General features: G+C 26.5%; 1 protein-coding gene across 2 annotated transcripts; it reads left to right on the top strand.

The window, feature by feature from the left end:
- Positions 1-2,426: 2,426 nt before the first annotated feature.
- On the top strand, positions 2,427-18,926 carry LOC141533671 (uncharacterized). 2 transcript variants are annotated; one of them, XM_074252671.1, is made up of 4 exons: positions 2,427-2,914; positions 14,576-14,868; positions 15,822-16,082; positions 16,774-18,926. In XM_074252671.1, exons 1-4 carry the CDS (start codon positions 2,905-2,907, stop codon positions 17,368-17,370), a joined length of 1,161 nt encoding a protein of 386 aa, XP_074108772.1. In that variant the 5' UTR covers positions 2,427-2,904; the 3' UTR covers positions 17,371-18,926. The 2 variants fall into 2 exon arrangements, with proteins under 2 accessions (XP_074108772.1, XP_074108773.1); XM_074252672.1 differs by lacking the exon at positions 2,427-2,914 and adding an exon at positions 4,965-5,264.
- The last annotated feature ends 1,376 nt before the right edge of the window (positions 18,927-20,302 follow it).

Raw genomic sequence — 20,302 nt, 5'->3', positions numbered from 1 at the left:
CCTCCTAGTATATAAAAAAAATCTTTAGAAAAAAATAATACGTAGAAATACTTTTGTTATGCATTTTAAAATTAATTAATAATATTTTTGAAGAAATTTCCGAAAAATTTACTCATTAAAAAATTATTAACATTTAATTTTTAATTTTTAATGAAAACTTTTCATCTAAATTTATTTAAAAGTCATAAAAAAATTATTTTTTTGTCATAGTTGCTCAGAAAGTTCAATTTTCGGGGCCTAGATGGCGACAGAACAGCAACTGATCACGTAAGATTCTACTGTACCGACTTTTTTCCACCCTAGGTCACAAAACCTCATTTTACAGCACGAAAGTCTGAAGAATGCGACTCGTTAAATTTCCACTCGTTGTTTTAAAATAGTACTGCTTAAATAATTATCAAGTAATTTTTATAATACAGTTTTCTTATTTAATTATTAATTTTTAAAAGTAATTAATTCTGAATTAACGAATAGGTGTGATAACTTTAAATAATCAGCGGTTATTCAAAAAAAAAAAAAAAATAAATGACAATGAAATAAATAAATAATGAATAAAATTGTTAATTACATTAAGTTCTTAACCAAATTTCTTAATACTCCATTTAAAAATTATGTAGCAATAAATTAAAAACCTATCGTAAGAATTTAAAAAATTCAGTCTGATTGGACATTGTTAACTGAATCACCTCTCTATAGACCTCATCCGGAAGTTCATTCCGACACAGTCCGTGCCCGATTGTCTCCATTGAAGATATTCTCGGAAGAAAATTCCCGGCGATAATTTCATTTCATTGAGACCTTGATCCTCAAGTTCATTGACAAAAAGAAAGAAAGAAATAACAAACTTATTAACTCATAGATAAATTTTCTATCTCAGGTGTGTCCGTGGTCCCGGTGGTAACTGTGCGACACTTAAATAAATACATCTTTCCTCGAATAATAGAACCTTTCTCTGGTCTTTAAAGGATCGGCCGCAAGATCGGGTCCTCTTTTGTTACCGCTCTTTTCCTTTCCCTTGTGATGCTGGAGCCTTACTCCAGGGTCACTCTTACAAGAGTGGTGGTTCCCACGGGAGAGTAGCGCGGAAATTAAGATGGCCTTCGGGGGTTCGTATTTAGCGGACCTTTTTCACTTTAATAAATTTTTTTTTTTTTTAATTTAATAAATAATTTTAATTATTATTTTTTTTGTCGAAATTTTCGGCTTTGTTTTTTTTTTTTTGCACTTTTTAAAAATATTTTTACTGGGTAAAAATAATTAAAAAAATAAAATAATTCTTCGATTTGATGAAGAGAAAATCGTGCGAAAGTCGTGTATAAAAAAATGCAGGCAGGGCGTCGGTTTGCTCTTAAATAAAACGTGTCTCTTATCTGATGGCGGTGAAAAAGATCCATGAAAGAATACAGCAGATGAAAAAAGAGAATAAAAAATTTTAAATAAAAATAAGTTAAGAAAATAAAGAGAAGAGAAAGTAGAAGTAGAAAAATCGAATAGAAGCGGACATATATGCTGATGTTGGGTTGTTGTTTGCGACGCTGTCGGCGCGATAGCGTTGTCAAACTCTATCTTGAGCTAGCAAATCCCCTGTTGAGTATCCCGCGGCGCCAATGAGACCCCCGCTATTGTAAAAAGTTAACTACAGCACACTGTCGATACATTCTTAGGAAACTATATTGAGTCCCAATTTTTTTGGTCATAACTATAAATTATTAATAAATTTATTAGGGAAAAAAGGGGGTCAATTGAACCATTCGACGCTACTACGATGCAAAGTCATTTTTTAGGTCATATTTATTTACAGATTATCACCCCAAGATTTGATTTAATGTCTCAAGAAGTTGATCTTGATTTTAAATTGATAATACTTAGTATTTTGACGCTTGTGATTGAATCATGCAAATTATATTTTTAAATTACATTAATTATCATGAAATGATGATTAGATCAAAATCTTGGACAATTTATCCAGTAAGTATGACTAAACCTTCAATATTATAATTTAGAAATTTTTTACAGACCTTTTGAAAGCAAAGGGCCTCCTAATGCTTCGTAAAAATTCAGTTTCTCCACTATTAATCCAACTTTACGCCTAAAAACTGCCAGCAGTATGACCTCGTTTATCATTCCGATAAAATACTCGTCATAGTATAATATAAATCAATATATTATCGTAGACTCATATATATATATATATATATATATATATATATATATATATATATATATATATATATATATATATATATATATATATATATATATCGACATTAAATTGACAATTGACAATATTCCGTACATTATGGGAAGATGAATAATTAAGTCTGATATAATATTGGCAAAAGAAGGTATGTGATATCTATGACGAGTATACAATCTGTATGCGACGCCTGCATGTATTAATTTAACTTACCTGGTGATCGCCCACGTGCCGTACGGTTTTCATTTTATAGTTTTATTAGATTATACTTAACTCTACTATTTATATTATGTACTCTAACTGTCGTGGATATTTATATATATATATATACTGTGTAGTAGAATGTTTCATACCTAGTACTAGCCCATTCATAGTTTTTCCGGTTAGTCACCTGGCTATTCTTACGCATCTTGTCATATCGTATTATATCGCAGCCTGATTAAACTCTGATTTTTATTTTTTATTGAGTGCTCGAGTTTTTATCGAATTAAATGTACTTTAGTTTATGATTTGTTGCAATTAAGACAGTAATGTTCATTTTGTGACTGAAGAAAATTATTCTAAAATTAAATAACATTTTTTAGATTTCTATTTGTTTAACAGTATTAATTTTCTATTTATTGTTAAAGTGCATCATAAATAAAATCAGTTTTAAATAATTGAGTGAAAAAGTGTTAATAGTATTTTATTTTTTTTAAAGGAGAAAAATGGAAACAGGTAAGAAATTTGAAAGAGTTTTGCAAGCTTTAAGGACCCTTCTAGTGTAAATAATGACTTAAAAATTATTGACATCCATTATTCAAATATTATAAAGCATAAAATTAAATTCAATTTTATAAATTGTTAATTCAAAAAAAAAAATCAAATTATTAGACAAAGAAATTAATTTAAAAAAATGTTTTTTTTAATCAAAGTTGTTGAGAAAATAAACGTTTGTAAGCTAGAATAATGAACTGGAAGCTTAATTTTTTTTTTTAACAATTAATATTTAATATTTTGAACTGACAGTAATTTTTTTCAATTTTTTAATTAATTAAAATTTAATAAAAATTTATATGACAGTTATTCTTGTTACACATGATTAAATACATTTAAAAGTAATTTAAAAGTGTCAATAATTGGAGCTTTTACTTTAATGATTTTGAAAAAAAAAAAAAAAATGAATCAAATAAATTTGATAAATTTGTCAAAAATTAAAAGGAGTCACTGATTGGAATTTGCTAATTTTTAATTCACGTTAATATTGAGCTAAATAATATGAACTCGTCAAAGTTACTCGACGCTTATATAGAATCTATCTTGTTAATTCATTCCGCTAAATTTTAATTAATTTCAGCATTTTATTTCTTATTTTCTTGCAACCTAAAAAAAAAAAAAAAATTAATCTATTCCATCGTCAGTAGCTCTCCCTTTCTCCTAATCATTCACCGAGGCTCCACCTCTGGGTTGCAACCTGACGTCTACTTTGCATTTTAAAATCTTTTGACGTTTAATTGAACAAGTGAAATAAAATTTTTATAAATCTGTAATTTTTATTTGTCGAAAAATTAACACTTATTTAATTTTTAACTTTAAGTAACTCAAAATAACAATTCTTGTCTTTGAAAACTATAAATTATTAAATTTATTATTATTTTGGGTAATAGATCTTAACAATGATCATTTATCCAAACTAGATTAACAAAACATTTTGTGATTCCAAATTTGCAACACAATAATATTGAGACAAACGGAACATTCTTAAAATTTATTAAAAACGATAAGAATCTTTCACATTTAAATTTTTATTAATTATTGTATTACAATACCAATACACAATACTATTAAATAATTCAATGAATAAATATAAAAAAAAAGAAAGATTCACAAAAAAACAACTTAAAAATTAGGATTATCGAGTGTATTTTAAAGAAAAGCTAAATTTACTTAAAAACGGAAATAAAATACGTCATTTAAACGTACAAATACATGTATGAAATGAATATTTTAATTTTATCAGGTCAAAATTGTATGACCTATTAAAATTTACCATTTATTCAACTCGTTAAATACTTAAATACGTTTTAAAAAGAAAATATATCAAAAATAATTTTTAAATGGAACTTAATTACTCAATCTAACACTCTGGAAGCGAGAAACTTTAGCACCAACTCGCCATTTATCGGCCACCGCGGAACTATTTACTAAAAAAAAATTAAAATTCATAAAATTCAAACCTATACTACAAATACAATAATTTTTATCATTACAATTTTTTTTTAATTTTTTTTTTTAATTAAAAAAATCATTAAATTTAAAAAAAAAAAATTTCTCCAAAAAAATAAACTCTATTATTCCATAAAAAAAAAAAAATTTTCTGGAGATCATTACATAAAACCTCAAAAACAATCTAATCACAGGCAACTCAATTTGAAAATTCGGAACTCACCACATAATGTTATGCGTAATAAAATAGCCGGGCCCAGGGCTCGGAGCAATCCCCCAGAAGAGCGAGGGTGGTCGGATCTGGATGGAGAGGGAAAAAGGTGACTGGCTAGCGTGTGTTGTGGTGGTATGGTGGTATGCTATAGTATTCTACATAGCATACCCACTATTGTGGTGGTATCGGTTGTACCCAGTGAGAAGAGGTAAGATGGAGAGAAAGAAGAGGTGGGTCCCAGGCATCTGTGAGTGAGTGAGTAGTGAGTCCGCAAAGTGAGTAACTTCGAGTTGCACCACGGGACAACTCAGTCACTATAAGATCGCCAAGTCACACAGACTTCCAAGTGATTTTTTAAAAATTAACATTTAAGTATTTAAATACCATGGAAATTTTTTTACTCGACAATAGGGTGGTCAGTTTTTTAAAAAATTTTTTGGAGGACTAAAAAAAATTTTTTTTAATTTTTATGTGACTTGAATTTTGGAATTTTCGGGTTGTAATTGTAAAATTAAGAAAAAGTGAGTGAGTGGATGGTAATAAGAGGGTTCTTCAGGAGAAGACAGTTCCTCTCCTGCAGGAGAAAGAGGAAGAGATGATCGGCGGGCTCCTAGTGGCCGGTGCAATCACCCTCGCCACATTAAGTCGGTGTGTGTACATTATTAAATTATATATTTTATTTATTTTAAATAATATTTTATTTCATTATCTCAGACAACACCACTTTCTATTTATTTATTAGCCGACAAATATTTGCTTAAGATCTATCGACGTTAAATATTATCGTACACTTTTTGTTTATTCAAATTATCGATTCGTGTGCCTCCACCGCCGGTGAGATACCACTAATCTTAAAGCGGTTAATACTCGACAAATAGCGGAAACAAAGCTTACTTTATCTTGTTTGTTAATCGGGCTTCGATTAATTTTTTTGGGCGAGTTTTTTTTTTTTTTTTTTTTTAATAAACCCAAAAAAAAATAGCTTGTTTGGATAGTCTTGAGGTGCTTTAGAGTGACAAGTTGTAAGTTGTTGGTTTTGGATCCATATTTGTTGCATAAGCATGCCACGAGGGTCCTTCGTGGTTTGTATTATCCAAAGTGTACATTGTAGTTGTCAAGCTGTTGAGGACGTACTAGTAAAGTGAATAGGAAAAATTTGTTTGAGGTATTCATTTTTGCGGGACGATATATGGTTAAAGTTTGAATTTTTTAGTTTTGATAAAAAGCTTAATTTTATTTTTTTTTTTTTTTTTTAATTAAAAATTAATTCAGAATTTTAATCCGAAAAAAAATTTTTTCTAAAAGCTCATTTAAGATTTTTTAGTTTAAAAATTTATTTTTAAGTTAATTAAGAAAAAAAAATTTTTTTTAAGTGCTTTGGAAGTAAAAATTTATGCGCAACCCCTAAAAAATTTTTAATTAAGCTTAAGACACTAAAAATTGAAATAGTTTGATTTTTAGCGCTGCTGTAATGTAAATTGTTAATTTTATAAAATTTTTCAATTTTTTTTTTATTAAAAATTCAATAAATTAATTTAAAAAATTGTTCATAATTTTCAAAAATGTTCTTTGGTTGCAAAAAAATTTTTTTTAAATAATTATACATGTAGAAAGTCTAAATAAGTCATTTTTGCTTAATTGAATTTTAAAATTAATTATTTTGAGTATTTATTAATTATAAATAAATAAAATTTATAATTAAATAATGAATTTTGTGAAATTGCACTGTACTTTCTTAAATATTGACGATTTTAAAAAAATAAGCTCATCCCGATGTTACAATCATCAAGAGCTTTCATTTGACTACCCACATGCATTTTTGATATATTTTTCATATATACATATATATATATATATATATATATATATATATATATATATATATATAATATATAAATATATGAAATATATGAAATATATGAAAAATGCCATGTTGGTACTCAAATGAAAGCTCTTGATGAGTGTAACATCGGGATGAGCTTATATCTTTAAAAATGTCAATAGTTCACAAGATACAGGTCATTTATGTGTACAATTTGAACAATTGACGTTAATTAAACAATCGAAATTATAATTTTTAAAAAAGAAACACTTTTATTAAAATATCGACAAAAGATTCTTAAAAATTGATTTATACGCTCATTAAAGCTCTAATAAATTATAAAATAATCTTTTAGTCAATATTTATTATTCAGCACCCAAAAAAAAGTAAATAGAAATAAATTTTGTATCCACATTGTTTATTGTTCATTAATTTAACTTATTATTCATTATAAAAAAAAAAAAAATATTTATTTGATAAGATATCTTTAATTCGTCAAGAATGTTTTCAGTGTAGCGATTAAAAAATATAAATATAGGAGATCAAATAAAGTAAAGCCTAAATTTAGATACTATACAAATAATATATGAAATTGAATACGATTATTACAAAAAAAAAAAAAAAAAAAAAAAAATAATAATTTAACAATATTTTTGTTATAAAAGTTTCCTACTGTGTATGCCAGTAATCCGAGTAGACCCGTACAAAATTATCAACTAAAACAACCGCCGGAGGTCTGTGCATCCGCGATTGACATATTATAACTGTATATATATTATATATATATATATATATATATATATATATATATATATATATATATATATAGAGTTCAGTATAATGCGATTACATCATTGAACTTTTCTTAATCAAAATAATAGTTTTCAACAATTCGGTCCGTCTCATGTTACTCACCTATCATTCGTCTGGGATGAAAGTGAAATAAAAGTATATATATATATATATATATATATATATATATATATATATATATATATATATATATAGTTGATTTATACAATGCCAAGTCAAATATATGTAGAATTCCTGACAATGGGTCTCGATCAGATTATCAAATCTATATCCCAAGTTCAACTGCATGGCAAACAAAAAGTTTACTTTTTTTTTTTTTTTTTTTTTTTTTAATCATTATACCGTCTCGTCACTTTCGCGCTTGATTTTATTAATTTTTTTAGCGGTGATTTTATCCCGTGGTTAATCAAGAAATCAGCATAAAAATATGAGTTGGAAATAAAATTTGAATAGATTTTTTTTTTTTGCTGACTTAATTTTATTTCAATATTCATTTAAGCACTTAATAAATTTTTCAGTGAATATTTAATTATTTAAATGAATTTTAAATAATTATTTTAGTAAAAAAAAAAAAAACAGAAAAATTTTATTGAAAAGAAAGAGCAATTTTAAAATTGATAAAAAAAAATTTTTTTTTGAGGAAGATAATTTTTATTTTATTTTTTCTTCGTGACCAAAGGACCTTCTTTAGTGAATTTAATTTTTTTTAGTAAATAGTTCCGCGACGGCCGATGGGTGGCGAGAAGCTCGGAGAGCTTCTCGCTTGCAGAGCTGTGGATTGCGTAATTAAGTACCATTTAAAAATTTTTTTTGATCATTTTTATGCTTGGTACATTTTAAATTAATTATAGGTTAATTTAATTCAAAAGATTGTGGTGAAATTAATTTTTAATCTTATTAAAATTACTCAAAATATAGAGCTTGAATTTTTGGATGATCGCAAGCTCTTCTGAAAACTAATTAATTCTCCATATTAATAGTGTGTTAAATTCATTATTATCCACATGGTTGTAAGAGACGAAATCTATTTTTTTTATATTCTATTTTGTCTATAAAAAAATATAATTTCAACAATATTTTGTTTATTTGTAATTTTCTATTTCTTCAATTGTAGTTTTGTTAATATTCAATTTCGTCCTGAGACAAGTCGGAAAATTCACCCAGAAACATATCAAAATATTGATCTTCTCTTTGGAGGTACCAGAAGATCAGGACCTTTAAGAAAAATTAAAAATTAAAACCAAAGAATTTGTAAATGTTTAAATTTAAATTAAATATAGTAATAGTGCATCGAAAAAAATTATTTTAGATTTCTTTTTGAATTTTTGCAGTCAAAAATATTTTTCTCTGTGCGTGCTCTTGTTAGTATACATGATCCGTGTATGATTTTGGTTTGTTAGTAAAAAAAAAAAAAAAAAAAAAAGAAAAGAAACTACTTTTAAGCATAAACCCAAAAAATAATAAAAACACAAAGATAAAAAATAATAATAGAATATAAAATTGTAAATTTGAAGAAAAAGTAAAGTTTGACCGTGACTCCTATAACCCAGCAGGAGATATGAAGAACCACTAAAAAAAGAGCGTGAGGGAGGAGTCGGACAGCTCTAAGGCAAAAATCTTCTCGCTTTACACCCTAGTATCATTTGCACGCATCAACTGAGAAACCTCTCATAATACTTCAATATTACTATAGATAAAAATGGAGCAACGATGAGCTGCTTAAGCCTATTGAATTTTAAATTTTGAAATACTTTCAATATTTTTATATAGTTATGCATCTAAAAATTAATTAATAACATTTTTGAGGAAATTTCCGAAAAATTTACTCATTAAATAATTATTAACATTTAATTGACTAAAAAAAATTCTTTTCGTGATAAATCTTTATTTTTTATCTTAAAATTAAAAAAGCATCTAATTTTTTATTGATCTAAAATTAAAAAAAAATTTTTTTGTGAGTTTGTAAATAATTAATTATTTTTTTTCTTAAAATTTTTCTCTTTAAAAAATTAAAAAAATTTTTAGTGATTTTGCGTAGAAAAAATAAAATAAATTTTATACAGCCAAATTTCTATCTAAAAAAACGAAACCGACTCTCTATAAATATTTTAACATTAAGAATCTTCTTGATGATAATGAATATTCATTAGAAAAATGACAACCAGTTTGTTCTAAAAAAAAAAATAAAAAGAATCAACTGACAATCAAATTCGTTAGCTTCTTAATTAAAATACCTTAACAAAAAATGATATATTCTCAGGTCTTTAGTCCTATATCCTTTGTTTAGAGTCACCCACCCACTCTCCATAGAACGAAAACACTCTTGGGTGCATATATCACCTGAGACTCTTAATAAAATTATAACCAAATAAAAAAATAAATCACTGTGACAATAATAACAATTCAACCCGATAAAATAATTATTATGAATGGCTAAGCAAAAGAATGACGAGAAAAGATGACACTGTATCTATATTAGCCCACACATCTCGTCCTTCGGGTCCAGGAGGCGTAACCCACATTCTACATGAGTCAAGGTACACTTTTAATCGCCTAACGACATATATTTTATATTATAAACGTTCCAATGACTGATTATAAGGTACAATATCAGTGATATAGTAACCACTAACCACTAACCACCCTCGCTTTTATTCGCTTTTATATCAGCGTGCATCTATAAATTCTCTGGTAATTTGCTGAATACTCCAGGCGCTATTACACAGTGCATAGATTTGAGAAATTATTCCTCTAAATCTTGCTGGAACGCGACACGTCTAGTATCTGCTGTAAATTGTGACAGACGTATCGTAAAAAAAGAGACAAATTACTCCAAGAGGAGGTATAAGTTAATGATATATTTGTCCGACGACAACTTTGACAAAATACCGTAATATAAACTTAAACTCTTAAAGTATATACATTAAGCAGTGCGGGTGGTAATAATAAGCTTATGTGAGTATGTGAGTAGAAAGTGAGGCAATGTTTAAATTACACGGCTCATAGTAAGGCCATATACATGAGCTTTACGATCGTTCACTCGGCTCATTTGTTGTCCTGGTCATCGTCAGTTATTCTACTCACATTTTCTACCGTGTAGTAATTATAATGTGCCTGTGGCACTACATAAACACACACATGGATATTATCTCATCAAATTCTTTGTCAAAACACTTGTAATTCAGATTTTTTTAATAATTTTCCACGACTAAGTTTTTTTTAATGTTTTTGAAAAATAAATGTCTCCCGATTATTTTTTTTTTGCTCGTGTATTGGAGGACACTCTTTGCTCGTTGTGCCAACCACCAAACATCTGAAAGTCTCATCTAATTACACAGTATACTTAGTATACTACTAGCAATAAAATTTTTCTTTATTAAATAATAAATTTTGATAAATAGCATTGTAGTTTCTTAGATATTGACGTTTTTTAAAATATAAACTCATCTTTAATTAAATTTAAATTATCAATTTTTACAAACCCATAAAATTTTTTTTTATAAATCTAACACATTATGCAACCGTAAATTCAAAATAAAATGATAAAACTTCCTTGAATAATTAATAACCTTAATTTTTTGATAGCCTCTAGGCTTGCCATTTCCCTTCATTCTATCCTACAATAAGATTTAATAGAATAATAATAGCCAAGTTACATATTATCAACGTGAGAAACATGCAATTTATAGTGGATGATTTATTGAGATCTGAATGCTGCTGTGAGATATAACAAGCGACATAAAAGCATGTCCTTGTGAAGATATACAATGTTTAGCATATATATTGAAGATAAATCTTTAAAAAACAGCAGTACTCATCTTGTATAACTTGCAATTGCAATATCTGCTGAAAAAAAAACAAACTTTTGCATTGAAAAGTGTGAATCATGCGTTAATACACAAATAAAGAGTAGTAACCGCCTTTGATAAATCGGACAGTAGCTAATAGTTACACGGAGCAGTAAACAGTAATCCTAGATACCTTCTCCAATTGGTATATCGTCGATGCATTTTTATACTCTCTCTTAGAAATACTAGAAAACATATCTTTTAACCGGAGGAAAAATGCAAACATAAAACGAGTGACTACCAGGTTGTCTAGACTCAAGAGATCCATGCTGTGTAACGCTAACCGGTGACTTTAACGAGCAGTCAAGATCTGTGTGTCTCTCCAATTGGATATCATTATGAATTATTTTATGTCAATGTAATAGAGTAGACAAATTGGAGTTGTAAATTTTAATGTTGCATTATTTACTTTAATAAAGCTTTTTATTTTTTAATTACACCTGAATTATGACGCCTAAGGAGATCCACGGAAAGTAGTCAAATTTTTTAAAATTTCGGAAAATTTGTAAATTCAATCTACGTAACCTAATAATTAATAAAATTTCATTTCGGTTTGGTATCCTAAAATTGTTATAAAAATTATTCGTCACAAAATTTTTTTTTTTTTTTTTTTTTTTTTTTGTGTAAATGCGATAATATTTTTCTAAAATCCAAATTTCATTTCGATTTGACGCCATAAAAGTGTCCTAAATTGTGTCACGTTTAAGATTATCAGCTTATGATTTTTTTATGACAAGTTTTTTTTACACGGGTCCCTTCAAAATAATTATCTTGAAGCAAGAATATTTTTTTTTTATCAGTGTACTGAAAAAAATACCTTTAAAAATTTTCTTATTCAAAATGAAAAAACAAATTGTCTAATAACACACATCGATGAATGATGTCATTAAATCTGACGTCATGAAAGGAATTTTTCATCGTCAATAGGACACCTTAGTGCTCGTACATATCTATTTTAATTACATTATAAAGCAAGTACGCGTAAGATTTAATAGTTTGAATGTATCGGCAACGACACTATCATCGTATAATCAGTAGAATGTATTTCAATTTATATGTACAAGCGCAACCACTAACTCGTTCAATGCCATATTGAATATGCGAGATGTAATGTATAGCAGCATATAATATCCACAAGCCACTTTTTAAAATTTATTATGCTATTATAAACTTATAATCCTGATTTTGTGGTCAAGTACAAACAATACTTGTCAAGCTTGTAGATAATTTCATTTACCGACACATTCCTTTGAATTATCAATTTCATCGTCATTTTGTTACACTATTTTTTTTTTTTTTTAGGTTTTTTATAAGCCATAAGTGCTTGTATTATTAATCAATAAACAAGTAATAGAAGATATTATAAATTAATCTTGTCTTAAGCACGAAATAAAAAGTATAAAATATACTAAGCCATAAAATTGGAAATTAATAGTTCTTACGTTGGAATAAATCATTAAATTTGTTCGAAATAAAATGTTAAATAATTATTAGGCTACTTAAATTGAATTTCAAAATTTTCAGGAAGTTTTAAAAATTTGTCTACTTCGCGTGGATCTCTTTAATTTTTCAGAAAATTTCTAAGTAAAAGATTTTTTTTTTTCACACGACGATTGACAGAGAAAAATACTTATCTCTCGACGAGTCATAATAAAAAATAAAAATTTATTTGAAATTATAAGTCACTGTAAACAAATAAAATTTGTTATTATGGAAGTCCATAGTGGAAGACGAAAAAACGATTAAGTCAATAAGCCAAGTTGAATAAGTGGTGAGTGGGCTATTAACTACAGAAGAGACATTCGTCATGCATATAATTTCACTAGCTTTGTATATAGATGAGTGAGATGTTGTGAACGAATATCATCAAGCTACCTTAATGGCTTTAGGCAATTGTGCGTTTTATGATTTTTAACGCGTTGCCCCTTTCTCTATCTCGAGATTATATATTATGAACAACTTTTTAATGGATATAACGTCTATAAAAAAGTTAACTCCCAGCGGTTAAATTCTCAAGATTACCTGTCGTCGCATCGTGTTATGACTGATCTCGGAATTGACTCATTTTTATCGACTTTTCACTTCGATCAACGAACTTTCAACTAAAATCTCAAATTCCGTGTCTTTTTACAATATGACGTCAATTTACAAACGCGGATCAATGATCTAGCGTGGGTACAACAACAATCACGGTGAATCAAAGTTATCGGTGGTCAGGCACGATCCGTGATCTTACTCATAACTGTATACTATCATAGTATTCGATATTACAACAAGGTTATTAAATCTGATGATCATCCAGGTGCTTCTACGCGTTGAACACTTTCATAACTAATTTTAAATAATAATAATAGTGTTAAAAAATTCCGGAGTGTTTTTTTCAAATAGAATTTTCATTCTTACATTTTTTTATAAAAAAATATATAAATGTGGAAAAAAATTTTTTTTTTTGATCGAAAATTAATAACAATACAGTGCATCTATTGGAAAAAATATAGCAGCACATAAATTGTCATTTATAATCCAAATTAATTTATACTAGAAATTTGAAGACCTTTCATTTGAGTACCCACATCAATTTTTTATATATTTTATATATTTATATATATATATATATATATATATATATATATATATATATATATATATATATATATATGAAAAATATATAAAAAATGCATGTGGGTACTCAAATGAAAGCTTTTAATGAGTGTAATATCAGGATGAGCTTACATTTTTAAAAATATCAATTACTAAGAAATTACCTTGTATTTTGTTAAATACTGACATTTTTAAAGTTATAAGCTCATTCCTATATTACACTCATCGAGGCCTTTCATTTGAGTACCCACATCAATTTTTCATATATTTATATATATTTAATATATCATATATATATTTATATATTAAAAATATATCAAAAATGCATGTGGGTATTTAAATAAAAGTTCTTGACAAGTGTAACACCGAAATGAGTTTATTTTAAATAAATCTACGAATTTAAATCAAACAAACTGTTTAATTTATAATTAGAGTATTAAATGTAATAAATGAATCTATAAATAAAAAAAGAAAAAAAATTAAATCGTATAAATATATCCTGTAAGACGGATAAAAAATGATGATAGGAAGAAGTCGCGTTAGTGAGAAATTTAATTGTACAATAAATCGTGATTCTTCGATTTGCAACCTATTTCCTACTGCGTTGGCGGGCGAACACATTAAACACCGTATATATACTGGGTATACATACTTATACTACACCAACGAGTGTAGTATCATATGGTTAATGCGTGGGTGCACTCACAACTTATCAAGATATGTAACCTGTCTATTTGTTGTTGTACTTTGGTGTGAAAGTCGGAAGAGTCTATTTAAATAATCATGAAAAATCATCAATATTATCGTGCTTTCTCTGTTTACGGATATACTTAGTAAAAATAATAATTAATCAATTAAAAATCATTGATTTACAGATTCACTTGCACAAACGGCGACACTTACCAGTCTAGCGATATTTTTGAGCTCAAGTTTGACGCCAATAGTGACAGCGGCACCTACTTACAATCTCGGCGTTCTTTCAGAGTCTAATATAAATATTATGGAGATGTGGGAGCAACCTTGCGGTACACCACTGGCTGCATCTTTAAAACGATCACCACAAAGGCATAGTGTTCATCGTGCTCTTAAAAGAGTAAGAATACAACTGCGTGTTGCTCAAAATCATTTTCGTAAAGACCTCAAAGTTGTACACGAACTTTATTCAAAGGTAATTACAATACTGAATATATTATTTTATTTACGAGGCACTTTAGAATTTTTTTTTTTTTGGTTTAGACTAATTAATTTTATGATTTTAAATAATTAAGTGATTAAATTTTTTTAAATATCAATTTTAATTTTTTTAAGATCAATTAAAACTTTTAATAAATTAAACTAATAAAAATTTATAATCAATGATTTATTAGACAGTTAAGGAGATCCAAGTATTACCCTCTTAGTGTAAAAAATTTCTATAAAAAAATAATACTTTTGTTATGCATCTTAAAATTAATTTTTAAATAAATTTGGAGATCTGATTGATTACTATTTAAAAAAATTTTTTCTATGTTTATAGAAAGTTGCAAAAGTATTCTCTATTTTATAAGCAAAATTATAGATTAAGTTTATTTAAATACATAAATCTCGAGAGTCACATACACAAGGCCTTTGTATGTCGGAATTAAAATATAATGACAGTGGAGATTGTTATGTCTATAATTTATATTTTTAAATTATCACTATCATAAGCACTTATAATTGTATAATTCTCTGTTTTTTTGCTTTGCCACATTATTTTCCACGCGTATCTGTTACTGTTTATTTAATATAAGCTTAGCGCCACACCTGACGATACTATAAACACACTTTGTCGCTTAATAAAAAAAAAAAAGAGAAATCTTCAATAAAATTACAAAGAAAAATTGTAAAATTTTTATTTTATTTTTCTTAATATTTAATTTTTATTTATTTATTTTCTTTTAATATTTAATTTTAAATCAACAATTTTCTTGTAAAAAAATTGATTTTATTTTTTTTAATATTTAAATTTAAATTAATAATTTTTATTTTATTTTATTTTTTTTACTATTTAATTTTAAATCAATAATTTTTTCACAAAAATTTTTATTTAATTTAATTTTAAATTAATAAATTTTTTTTTTATAAAAAAATTTTTTTTAGGTATACAAAGTTCTAAGAGGGCAATATCATCAAAGTTGGTTGCCAAAAAACCAACTCGAGTGGTACTACAACGAAGTTTGGTGCAAAGAAAAAAGCAAAAAAGCAGAATACGCGTTACCAAAACTTCACGATGCACTTCAACGATTTGCAATAACTTTTCATCTACTAAAACGATTTCGACTGAACTCAAATATCAACGTCGAATACACGATGAACAAGCGAAATGATATCATGGCAGGAATGCAGAATGAAGTTCATCGAGTGAGTTATCTTTTTGAGAATAATTTGCTAACTCTCTTGTGTTTAATTCTCTGGAAGAATTTTTGAATTATATCGTAAATTTATATTTTATAAAAGACAGATCATAAAAAGATTATCTATGTTGATAAACGTAGCAGTACTTTATTATTTATAGCCTCAAATTTAAATCTCATTCAGCGCTTTTGATTTATTGTGAAACCGGATATTATTTATCTTTTAGTTCTAAAACAGTGCCGATTAAATTATTCTATACAATGATTTTTATTTAACAAAAGCAAAATTTTTTAAGTGTTATTTTTTATTCATTCAATGTTTAAAAAATAAATAAAAAAAATTAATTTGAATCAAGAATTTTAAATAATTAATTTTGTTAAATTGCACTGTAATTTTTTAAAAATTCACGTTTTTAAAGATTTAAGCTCGTCTTGATGTTACATTAATCAAGAGCTTTTATTTGAGTACCCACTTGCATTTTTCATATATTTTATATATATATATACATATATATGTAATATATATAAATATATGAAATATATAAAAAATTCATGTGGGTACTCAAATGAAAGGTCTTGATGAGTGTAACATCAGGATGAGCTTATATCTTAAAAAATGTCAATATTTCACAAGATACAATGTCATTTCTCAATTAAATAAGGTATTAATCAAAATAAATTTTTTTTTTTGATTATAGATGCTCTGTGAAGTAGAAACAGCGATCTTAAACTTAGGATTACAACTCCCACAATCTCACAAAGCAATAATAGTAACATCAAATTCAGATTGGGCAATGGAAGGCGACCTAACATTGATGTTAATCCAAGATTGGGGTGTCCTCCGACTGTACCAAGCATTTTTAAACGATTGGACTCGAGCATTCCGCAATGCAACGGCAATTGGCCCGGGAACTTGCGATCCGAATGCAACGAAGCCAATTTTCTACCGGGCGAAGCAAAAGAACCCCAAAAAAAAGCGACGATTGAAGCCCAAAAAGCTGGACCCGAACAAGAAAAAACAGAACGTTAAAAGTAATATTAATGATGACAATAATAATTTTAATTCTACTACTATTAGTAATAATAATAATAATAATAATAATAATAATAATAATAATAATAATAATAATAATAATCATAATAATAAAAATAATGATAGCACTAGTAACAATAGAAGTGGTGTAGTTAAGAATAATGAAATAATCGTGGGAGTTAATGGCAAAGTTATTCATTCTCGTAGACGAGGCGTTAGACAACGAATGGCTAAAAATAGACGAAAAAAAATTAGACAATAAATTTTTTTAATAGAACCGCGAATTATTCATTATTTATTTATTTCATTGTCATTTATTTTTTTTGAATAACCGCTGATTATTTAAAGTTATCACACCTATTCGTTAATTCAGAATTAATTACTTTTAAAAAATTAATAATTAAATAAGAAAACAGTATTATAAAAATTACTTGATAATTATTTAAGCAGTATTATTTTAAAACAACGAGTGGAAATTTAACGAGTCGCAGGCGATCACGGTTAATTACACTTATCGTGAAAAACGTCACAATTTTAGGCAAGTGACGTTTAATCGAACTTCTGAATCGCCTTGCGGCCGAGTTACAATTCAATTTTTAGTTATTGTTGCTCAAAAAATTTTATTTCGGAGAAATAAAAGCACAATTATTGCTCAGTTACGAGAAAATCCAAGTAATCTAACTGATTAAAAAAGCATTCGTTGTGATTTAATTTAAAAAATAAATTACATACCTTGCTAATAAATTCAATTACAGAAATATTTATTTATACAAAGGATAAATTTTTGAATGTTTAGAAAAAATTTTAATTTTATTTTGATCAACTTGTAGTTTAAACAGACGGTGTAGTTTCATAATAATTGGATTTAGTAACGTTTTGCTTGGATTAGAATTAACAACAAGTAAAGGTTACAGAGCCGCTCTTTGAAATAGATAAAAATCTCAGTTTGTTAAACTGTAATAGTTCTTTCTTTGCAATTCTTCAGACTTTCGTGCTGTAAAATGAAGTTTTGTGACCTAGGGTGGAAAAAAGTCGGTACAGTAGAATCTTACGTCATCAGTTGCTGTTCTGTCGTCATCTAGGCCCCGAAAATTGAACTTTCTGAGCAACTATGACAGAAAAATAATTTTTTTTTGACTTTTAAATAAATTTAGATGAAAAGTTTTCATTGAAAATTAAAAATTACAAATTTTGGATAATTTTGGAAACTATTTAACTCAGAATAAACTTATCAGCAGCTCCTCGACAAATAATTGTGGGCTAAAAGTTGTTACCTGTGATATTTATAGGATACGTAAGATTAAAAATAATACAGTAATACTTTTTTAATAATTACAATTACCTTAATTTGTAATTAGTAATTATTAAAATAAAATAAAATTATTTTTTAATATAATTTTAAGAATTTTATAATTTAAAATAACTTTTGTATGATTTTATTTCCACGATCATTGCCTAGTTATAAATAATTAACTTAATGAATCTCATAAGTTGTAAAAACAATTGTATTAATTAATTTTTTTATTAAAAATTTTATTTAAAAAATTTTCAAATTTACGTAATTGTAAATTAAATATTACTATTTATTGTCTATTTTAATTTAATTACTACAATAATGTTTACATATACTCATCGGGCATATGATTATCGTCAGTTTATAAATAGTATCAATTTTATGCAGTACAATCTGCTTACCGGAGCAGATTGTACTTTTTTTTATCGATATATTTTCGGTCAGCAATTAAATTTTTTACATCTTTGATTTTTGACACCTAAATTGCGCTGTATATTTTTAATATGTACTTTTTAAATAATACAATATAATATTTTGTTACCTTTCAACGTATATTATTAATTTATACTCTTTTTGTATGTATAATCTTATAAAATAAATTTTTTTGTGTTAATTTTACCCAAAAATTTTTTTATTTTATTTATAAACAATTTTTTTCCAAAAAAAATTAATCTTAATTTTAAATCAATAAAAAATTAGATACTTTTTTAATTTTGAGGTAAAAAATAAAGATTTATTAAGAAAAGAATTTTTAAGAATAATTGAAAATAAATAAAATTAAAAGGTTAGTTTTCAAAAATTCCGCTAGGTGGCTGCCGCTCTCGCAGTTAGAATTTTAAAATCTGAGTATTTAAGGAGAACTTCCTGAAAATTTGTAAATTCAATCTACGCAGCTTAATAATTAATAAAAAAATTAACAAATAGTTTTAATTAACGATTTAAAAAAAATTTTATTTTCATTAAATTTAATTTAATTTTTTTTTTCATTTGGAAAAATTGAATTTTAAAATTAAAATTTGTAAGTTGCCTATTTAAAATTATTTTTTTCCAAGTGAAAAAAACATTTTTTTTTCTTTAAATAAATATTTTCTCACTGCAAAAAATTGTGTAATTTTTTTTTTTAATTTAATTTATTGATTAAAGATAATAATAACAATAAAAATAATAATCATAGTCTCGAAGAAATCAAAAAATTTTAATTTTGAGAATCAAATATAATTTTTATTATTATTGATGCAAAAAAATTGAGTTTATTTTTCAAAATAATTTTTTTCTTACCTCAAAAAATTGAGTTTAAATTTTAAAATAAAAAAAAAATTAATTTTCCCGCAAATAATCCCAAATAAATTGATCTATCCCTAAAAAGAATGGATCAATGATTAACAAATCTATAAAAAGAAGCAAAATCATCGAAATCGTTCCTCAAAACCGACGTAATTTCCTACAATAGACCGACGTGTACTGCAAACACTCGTTTCTCCTTACGCTACTAATTTCTACGTCATAGTCCGAGTTAACAAACTTTTAGACTTAAAATTAATTTAAACCCGATGATGCAGTGTCTCAAAAATCTTCTCCAGCAGATATTTGCGTTCCACACCTACAACTCCTTGTGTAGATAATCGATTCGCAGAAGGGGTCGGGGAGGGGTTACCACCTATCGACGATTCAATGAACTACGTACTGTAGAGCGTAAACCTGCATTTCGCCGTGGACTCCTGGTATACGAACGTGTTGTTTACGGGATTTTCGAGTCAATAGACGTGACAAATATTATTTTATTTATTAAATAACAACAATCATTAATCCTCATGCCAACGCTTGATAAAAATATTTTTTTAATAAATTCCTCTGGAAGTTATTAATAAAATATTGTCTAATAAAATTGTCATTGTTATTT

The sequence above is a fragment of the Cotesia typhae genome, unplaced genomic scaffold, assembly GCF_013202065.1.
Source record: "Cotesia typhae breed Kobodo isofemale line unplaced genomic scaffold, CoteBio_Ctyphae scaffold_121, whole genome shotgun sequence".
Classification (NCBI taxonomy): domain Eukaryota; kingdom Metazoa; phylum Arthropoda; class Insecta; order Hymenoptera; family Braconidae; genus Cotesia; species Cotesia typhae.
The sequence above is the reverse complement of the archived record's forward strand: the minus strand, read 5'-3'. Positions and strand labels throughout refer to the sequence as shown.